At 47.1% G+C, this 8,764-nt stretch overlaps 1 protein-coding gene and 1 long non-coding RNA gene across 2 annotated transcripts in view; one reads left to right on the top strand and one right to left on the bottom strand.

Moving 5' to 3' along the window:
- The window catches only part of LOC109519222 (uncharacterized), an 86,070-nt gene that overhangs the window by 65,565 nt on the left and 11,741 nt on the right, over window positions 1–8,764 (bottom strand). The window lies entirely within an intron of this gene.
- Window positions 84–3,049, top strand: irx1b (iroquois homeobox 1b). Its single transcript, XM_019875627.1, has 5 exons — window positions 84–655; window positions 1,105–1,347; window positions 1,565–2,330; window positions 2,399–2,459; window positions 2,985–3,049. The coding sequence occupies exons 1-5, from the start codon at window positions 419–421 to the stop codon at window positions 3,031–3,033; spliced, it is 1,356 nt and encodes a 451-aa protein (XP_019731186.1). The 5' UTR covers window positions 84–418; the 3' UTR covers window positions 3,034–3,049.

Below are 8,764 nucleotides of genomic sequence, written 5' to 3'. Positions count from 1 at the left end.
CGCGCGCGCGCAGACACACTCGCACACACACAAGGACGCAGCCACGAGCGCACACACTCACGCAGGCACCCACCACAAGCCACCCACGACCTGGGCTAACCAATGCACTAATCGCCTGCCCTGGGCATAGGAGGAGCTTGGAGCTTAAGTAGGCTGCCAATCAGTCAGTCGGCTCCACATCCAGAAAGCTCCTGCGGCCAAACGCGCGCATCACTCCGCACTCGGCGTGCCAAAGTGGGGCTTTGACTCGGAGTGTTAGAAGCGCGCAAAGTGGAAGGAAGCTCGACTCTGGTGATCGAGACACCTTTTTTTTTTATTTTGAGCGTCTTCTATTATCTATTTGGGAATTTTCTCTCTTTTTTTTCCCACCCCTCCCACTGCCTTCTCTTGTCGCCATTCGGGAGAGATTTTATTGGACATGGCTTTCCCTCAACTGGGGTACCCCCAGTTCCTCAACGCCGCTCACGAGGTGTACTCGAGCGAACGGTCGGCCTCTAGCCGGGAAGGAAGCAGCGAAAGCGGCGTCAGCTCGTCTGCGACGGCCGCCGCCGTGGGCTCCATGCTGGGGATGTACGGGAGCCCATGGGCGGCCCCCAACTACAGTGCCTTTCTGCCGTACAGCGGAGCACCAGACCTCGCCCTCATCTCTCAAATGGTAAGACTTGTTACATAACTCAAGTGACACGGTTAATTAGCCTGAACGTACGGTCATTCATTTCCGACACGGGTAGACTGTGTAAGATTAAATGTGAACGAATTACAGAAGCACATTTTATATGTTTAAAAGTAAAAGTATTATTGCGACAATTGCACTTAAATTTTTTTTGGATCCAAAAGCAGTTTCAAACATCGAAAGTGTATTGATATATGCTGAACATTACCACAACAAAATATTCTTACACGCAATTGACAAAAAACGCTTTGTCTAAAATTGCAAAATTGCATTGAGAAACATAATCTAAATTATGTTCGGACACCTTCACAAACAATTATTGTTATTTATTATTATTATTATTATTATTGCAATTCAACTAAAATTATTCTCACACAATATAAATGCTCTCCCCCGCCAAGAATTTGTCCCTTCTGTCCTCCCAATTTCAGGGCTCTCAGTACGAGTTAAAGGACAGCCCCGGTTCCCACCCGGGCCCTCTACCTGTGCACGCCGCTCAAGGTTTCTACCCGTACGGACAGTACCCATACGGCGACCCGTCGAGAGCCAAGACCGCCACACGAGAGACCACCAGCACCCTGAAGGCCTGGCTGCAGGAGCACCAGAAAAACCCTTACCCCACCAAAGGGGAGAAGATCATGCTTGCGATCATTACGAGGATGACACTCACACAGGTATGTTGAAAAATAGAAAATGTGAAAAATTAGCTCTTAGTAGACAAGCGCAAGGCCAGACTTGCAATTTTTTTTTCAAACGCTCCTGAAGGTGCTTATTATTATTATGATTTTTTTTTTCAATAGCAGGCCAAATTCCACCAGCGTTCGGAGGAATCCGTTTCATTGATTGCAAAACGCTCCCTCGGGCCTACTAAAAGTTGTTTCGGTATTGCAGGTGTCCACGTGGTTTGCAAACGCACGCAGGCGTCTCAAGAAGGAGAATAAGGTGACGTGGGGCCGCAGCGCCGAGGACCGCGACGGACGCATCTTCAGCAGCGACAACGAGGACGAGCAAGGCAAGAACGGCAGCGACGACGACGAAGACGAGGAGATCGACTTGGAAACGGTCGAGATCGAAAGAGCGGAGGAGCCGCGCGCCGCAGCGGAGCAGGGCTGCAGGAAGGGGGAGAAGGAGTCGGACGCGGCCGGCAGGGAGGCCTCGACGGAGCCTCGGAGCTCGGAGAGCACCAGGACGCATTCCGTGGACGCGACTATTTCGCTCAATAAAGCCCAGCCCGCGGCCAAACTGGCGGATCTCTCCCCCGGCAGACAGGAGTGCCAGAGACCGCCGCAGAGCAAACCCAAAATCTGGTCCCTGGCCGAGACCGCCACGGCACCGGACAGCTCGCACAAACCCTGCCACGCCGCACACGCGCACCACCCGGCTTTGGCGCCCGCCGGACACCCGGCGCTGCTCCCGGGTCATGGGATATACACGTGCCAGATCGGCAAACTGCACAACTGGGCCAACGCGGCTTTTCTCAACGCCAACTCGCTCTTGAACATGAGGTCGCTCCTCGGAGGAGCGCAGGGCGGACATCTGCCTCTGCGCGGCCCCGCGCCCCCCGCGCGCCGCGACGCGCGGCCCGGACACGGGACTTCGGGGACGGAAGACGACAGCGACGGAGACTCGTCCGGAAGCTTTAGTCCGAAACGAGACGGTACGACGACGGGACGCGATGACGAGTGTGTCGGTAGCGTCAATTGACAAATCAATGTTGTTTTCCAGATGAAGACAGCGACCACAGGCCGGAGTCGCTCAAGTCTCCATTCCGGCTCATCGCGGACAGGTAAACGCCAAACGCATTCGAACTCGACGACGACGCCCCCCCGCTCGGATTTCTTGCTAAATGAACCCTCAAGCGGGGGTAAACACCGTTGCACCCGACCGGCCGCGGAGGCTGAGCTCCGAGCGCATAAATCATGTGATTGAGAGGCCACTTTAACGCCTCGTCAGGCAGCAGGCTGCTGAGCCCCGCGGGGCCTCCGAGTTATCTCCGAGGCGGGTCATTTAAATAATCTGCAGCCGTTTATTCACGCCTCCCCCGAGTGAATGCAGCCAATGCATGTCAAAGAAAACGCTGATAGCAGGAATGGAGCAGAGGGTGAAAGACTTTGAACCGCATTTCAGGAGTCTTTTCCTTTTTCATTTACAGGAATGGGAATTGATACCGCCCATTAAATTGAACACACAATTCATGTGCACACATTTTAGAATTAGCTTTCGTTTTTTTTTCTGAAATTGTGCATTATTTGCAATTCAGTCACTGTCACTTCCAATTCTTATATTTCTTTTTTTTTTTTGCCCCCAACAGATCTCACCATGGCACGGCGACACAGAGAGCTCTCACATCAACGTTATGAAAATACTAACCAATTTAAAAAACAACAACAAAAAAAACAACAACATTTATTTAACTGAGAACAATTTAACAAAGACTATTTTTGTCAGGGCAACCTGTTAGAGTGTTACCGTTTAGGCTATACTTGTAAAAGATGTTTTCTTGTCACCGATTCGCTTGTACCTCTCATTTATGGATGTTCTTTTTCTCTCTGACTGTTTCTTTTGGAAAATTGTAAATACAGGATATGAATTTGTCTTGAAAGAATATATTTTTTCGAAACTAAATAAATGTCATTATAGTCATTTATTATTGGGGGAAAATGGCTTGGACTAATTTGAAGTGCAGAGTAAATGTCTAAGAGTGTGTGTGTGTGTGTGTGTGTCAAAGTGTGGTTCAAAATTCACAAAACAATGCTATTTATTTCAAAGTTTCATCATGGTTTTGAAAAATGACAACTTGTCATTTCTCATCATTTATTCAAGAAGTGCAATTTAGATCCTCTGATACGTTACAATAGCTGCTTGACATATTCGCATCATTTGCCTGATTATTAATCACAGTTTCGTTGTTAGCGTCACATCCCGTTTGCCAACAAAGCCATCTGGTGGTGACCCCCTTCTTGCAAGAAGGGTCCTGAAAAGCTGTCCTTTCTCCAAAAGTCACAGGCTGAAGCCAGCCACTTGGAAGTCCCAGCGAGCACTACGGAAATTGAAATAGAAGATTTCCAGGACCTGGCGGACCCGCGCCTGTGCTTTCAGCTCGGCCCCTTTTTAAGCTTTAATGTTGGATTACGGCCCCTTGGTGGCACCGCTGCTTTACTTCTGAAATATGGATCAGAAAGCAGGAAAGGCCAGTGGCCGGTGGTCCAACTTGGATGCATGCATGGCTTATGATTGAGGGACCCGCATGCGTCCCTCCCCTGCCCCGGGGGGTGGGGGTGGGGGGGACATAAAGCCGCTTTTACATGACCACAAAATTGCGTGGAGTGGAGAGCCGAATGCGTCATGACTGATGGGTTTTTCACAGAGGAGAAAACTTTTTCAAAGGAGAAATCATACTAATGTGGTTATTTCTGACAGGTATAATGTGTACGTGTGGCTGAAATTAGTGAGCGCCACAGGGTGTCTGGGCTCTCCGTTAAACATATCGGTAAGAAGCTCGGTCATCCGGAAAGGATTCCTTCACATCAAGAGGAGCCAGATGAGGTGGCTCGGGCATCCGATTAGGTTGCCTCCCTGTAGAGGTGAAAGGAGGTCCCGGGGACGAAGCAGACCGCGCTGGAGAGACTATTTCGTACGTCCCCCTGCCTGCTTTAGAATGCCCCGGTATCTCCTAGAAGAGCTGGACAAAGTGGATGGGAACAGGCTAGTTTGGGCTTCACTGCTTAGGCTGCTGCCCCCGCGACTCGATCTTAATTGAGTGAAAGAAAACGAGTTTGGACGCACACAAGGCTGTATTTTAGGCGCAAAAATGGCAGATAAGATGACAGCAAAACGCACAACGATAAGGGTTGAAAATGATACATTGCTGAAGAAAAGGCTCAATGAAAATCAGTAAATACAGCAGGATCGGAAAGGATGGTAACGGGCACGATACGAATTTCATGTGGACTTTTATGCACCCTCACTCTGGCCCAAGCGAGAACACAAATGGGCTTGAGGGTTTGGAATTTACAATAAATCCAATTTTGACGATCCTTGTAATATCCAACGAGAGCACCTCGCTTTATATCGGCAGTCAGGGAACAAACATCACAACAAAAACCCAAGAATAGAATACACATTTCATCTGAGATGCTCAGATTGCGTGCGTTGCCACTTCCATTAAGACCGCTTTGGTCTACCTTTGGAACTACTTCATTCTATCTATGGACAAATGTATCAAAAAGATCCATGTCGAAACTTGTGCCAACACTTTAGGTTGGGCTCCACGCTGTCTTTAGTGTGCATCAACTTCAAATCATGTACGCGTTTGCTACGGATGCCAGGAACTAATTTCATAGCTTTATGGTAGATCAAACAGATATGAATACATTCTTGTCAAGAGCAAAAATGTCATCCATAAAACAAATGGCAAAAACTTGCACTGCCTAAAGCTCCCTTTAAAATCCCAATCTTAGTCATGGGACACTTATTTGGAGCAAGGATAAGAGTGACTACGATGGTATCCCAAGATTGTTTAGCGTGTGGTCTTTAAAAGTGATTCAAATTTTGTTTTCCCCCACACACCAAGTACCACCGAAATAAATAAATTAAAACAATCGCTCTCCAAGTACCACCATCATCAGCAACATGTCTAATTGTTCAGCGAAAACAAGCCAGAGGTTTTATGGCTAAAACGTATTACAGTGTAGGCAATTATTGTGAGACACTGGAGCAATTTGCACAGTTCGAACATTAACACGACACTTAAATCTAGTACGTTGGACTATGATTCAATTATAATCGATTGCACAAAAAAACTAAAAAAAAACTACGCGTGAATACATTTTTGAAAACAAAGAGCTGTCAAATAATAAATGAAATTGTATTTTACTGTGCCAAGTTAAATACAACTGAATTGTACTTAAAACTGACTGACCAAAGCAAAAAAATAAAATAAAATAAACAGGCTGACACTGGAGCAATTTGCACAGTTCGAACATTAACACTACACTTAAATCCAGTACATTGGACTATGATTCGATTATAATCTATTGCACATAAAAAAAAAATTAAAAAAAAACTATGCGTGAATACATTTTTGAAAACAAAGAGCTGTCAAATAAATGAAACTATTTTACTGTGCCAAGTTAAATACAACTGAATTGTACTTAAAGCTGACTGACCAAAGTAAAAAAAATAAAATAAAAAGGCTCTGTGCATAGTCAAAAGCTTCATTCTAATGTTTTGTATTTCATGTTTGAAATGTTGTTAATGGTATTTATATTCAATTCAGTGATTCATACTGCTGAACTTGCCTGGCCACCTTGACGTACGTGATTGACTTTACCGTGCGAGAATACAAAGTTTACATTTTAACACTGTACAGCACATGCATTCATTTATTTTTCATTTTTAGCTTACCACTTATTTGACCGATGGCGTGTTTACTGCTAATAATGACAAAATAGTGGCTTGAAATATGTCACAACAGATTTTGTCATCGTTTCTCCATTTAAAATTGGCCCCAATTGTTATATTGATTTACTATTTGGCAGTCGGGTATCAATGAGATGGTTCACGGACCACATTTCCGATAATTTTGACAAACCTGTAGAGGCTAAAAAAACCAAAATAATAATAATAATTCACTTTTATGATGAGAATTCTTTTGTAAAAAAAAAACACATGCTTGCTCCTCTAAAAGCAAACACCAAACAAGACTTTAGTAGAGTGTAAAGAGGTTGACATTTATGTCGGTCTCGTAGATTGAATCGGTCCATGGACAACGAGCGACTGGATCAGAACACAAGCGAGAATAAACAGCACACCCTAGCTGTCGAGAGCAACAGAGAGATGGCGCAGTGAGAGTTGTCATTGATGTGAGAACAACATGGAAGGGAGCCAGACACTTGAGGCCATTTTCACTTCATCTGCCAAATCTGACATACTGCTATCGGCACAGCTGAGGAGAATATTAGCCACTCTCGCTCTCTCTCTCTCTCTCTCTCTCTCACTCATACGCACCTCCCTTTTTATTTTCCCTGCGCTTCATACCAGCCAGATCGAGCGACTGTCCTTCCAAGAACCCAAACAATATGTCATTCTTTCAAACTTGGATATCAGTGAGCGTTTGCATGATGGCGCTGAAAATGACATCAAACAGGCCTTTCATCGCTTACACCGCATGTCCAAAAACAAGTTGCGCTATGAAAGGAGGCACAATAAAAAAAAAAAAAAAAAAAAATGTGAGCAGATCCAATATTTGATTAGCATTTCCTGGCTGGAGCTGCGAGAAACTTCCTCAAGTTCACACTACATGGCAGTTGTTTGTCATCCAACCTGCGCGGAAACTTTTCAAAAGTGGTGCATGCTGGGAAAGAACGAGCAGCGAGGAAAAAAAAAAAGAAACACCGCCGCGCATTGGGATTGCAAGCGTTCTCTGCGGAGTTTTCGGGGGTTGTTGCGAGCCCCTCAAACTCTCAGTGTGAATAAAGTCTTCATTGGCGCTTTAGTATTCGTATATAGGCTCTTTGGTGAATTCTAATCCCTATTAAAGAGGCAGATTATCGAGGGGATTTGTCTTTGATTCTCCCATCCCACTGCTCTTTTCTGTCAGCGTCTCCCTCTCGGCCTGTATCCTTTCCCTCGTTTCCTTTCTCTCCGCCCTGATGGGATGGTCACGGACTGAACAATGATGGCTTCCATGTGTCGGCGGCCCCGCTCTCCCACCCTCAGCCAACTCTAGCCACATGTACGAGGGCCCCCATCGTCGCCTGAATAGATTTGTTAAAAGGATCCGGGCGGACCAGAGAGGTCCGGGCCCTGTAGACGAGCCCTCGTGTGATGCCGCGTCCCCTTTAGGAGGTGCGCCGCGTGGGAGTGAGCTCCCCGGTATGCCCCCGCCACCTTTCCTCTCGTCTCCGCCGAGGAGATAATCGGGCTTATGTAAAGACGACGCGCTCTTTTGACAGTCATCGGCTCATCTGTGATCCAATCAAGCCCAAATCCGCCATTGTTCGCCCCTCAAAGTGGCTCAAATCTGCTTGTGCAGGAGAGAGGGGCTGCCTTCTTTATCCTGCCAATCACTCCTGACATTCCTGCCACTGTTGCCATGGCCTGAGGTCGGAGGTCGTGAAAACAGAGAGCATGAGCTGACTCTGGGAGAATGGCGCGGGGCTAAAAGGAGGGACTCTTGGCGCAATGGACTCATTGGTCATCCAACCCAGGGGGTAAATGTAGACAAGTTAGGGCTCTGTAGTCCCGCTGAGAGGGCCGGCCCCGCAGAAAGGCACGGGCAGGGGTGGAGAACCGCGGCGGCCGCGAGGAGCCACAAAAGGGCGAGCCGCGAGGAGAAAGAAGGCTAAGGGGGCCGTACGTAGGGCGAGGGGGGGGAAAACGGGGGATGGGAGGGACTCGTGCGTTTGATTGCCCAATAGGTTTCACAGAGGTTGACCTTCAGGGCCCAGGAGAAGAAAAGGCGAACACAATGTCAAAAGGTTCTGGAGAAGAGATAATAAACATGGCAGTTAATATCGCGGGCACCTTATTCACATTTGCGCTCCAGCAAGACGAAACTGCCCGGCGCCCACAAAGAATGGCGTTGAGCGGAGCTGCGATTTCAAACGTAAACGCGCCTCCACGACGCAATGAATCCCAACATGACATTGCGGGATAAGCGGGGCGCCGGGTTAAATCTGTTGAAATGTGGTCAAAAGAATCATTTCTGTAGCCAGTGTATTCATGTGTAGACATAAGTGAGCAAATGTTTAGCCCAGAGCAGCTATCATAGGGAATTTGCACCATTCACTGTTCTTCCGCAGGGATTAGTGGCATTAAGCGTTTAGCACAAAGGCAAATTATGGCGACTCATGGGTAATTCAACAAGCCGCACAATGCACCAAGTTTACAGGCTGATGCTTCTTAGCCTGTGTTTTTTTGTTAGCTTGCAGCTGCGAGTACCTTGCAGACAAATCGCCAATGCCTCATCTACACGGGAAATGCACACAGCAAATACTATGAAAGGGAGGGAGTGATAAATCTTTTCTGTGGATGTCTATCCATTCAAGGCCATAATCTGTGGCAAGAAGCACATTGGGGAGAACTGGG

The sequence above is a fragment of the Hippocampus comes genome, unplaced genomic scaffold, assembly GCF_001891065.2.
Source record: "Hippocampus comes isolate QL1 unplaced genomic scaffold, H_comes_QL1_v1.1 scaffold12, whole genome shotgun sequence".
NCBI classification, from domain to species: domain Eukaryota; kingdom Metazoa; phylum Chordata; class Actinopteri; order Syngnathiformes; family Syngnathidae; genus Hippocampus; species Hippocampus comes.
This window is presented reverse-complemented; position numbering and strand designations above follow the sequence as displayed.

Bases quoted from the DNA above. Each gene is read 5' to 3' on its own strand.
- irx1b (XM_019875627.1), top strand. From the start codon at position 419: ATGGCTTTCCCTCAACTGGGGTACCCCCAGTTCCTCAACGCCGCTCAC. The intron at 656-1,104 runs GTAAGACTTGTT...TCCCAATTTCAG, and splicing joins TCGCCCTCATCTCTCAAATG to GGCTCTCAGTACGAGTTAAA. The intron at 2,460-2,984 runs GTAAACGCCAAA...TGCCCCCAACAG, and splicing joins TTCCGGCTCATCGCGGACAG to ATCTCACCATGGCACGGCGA.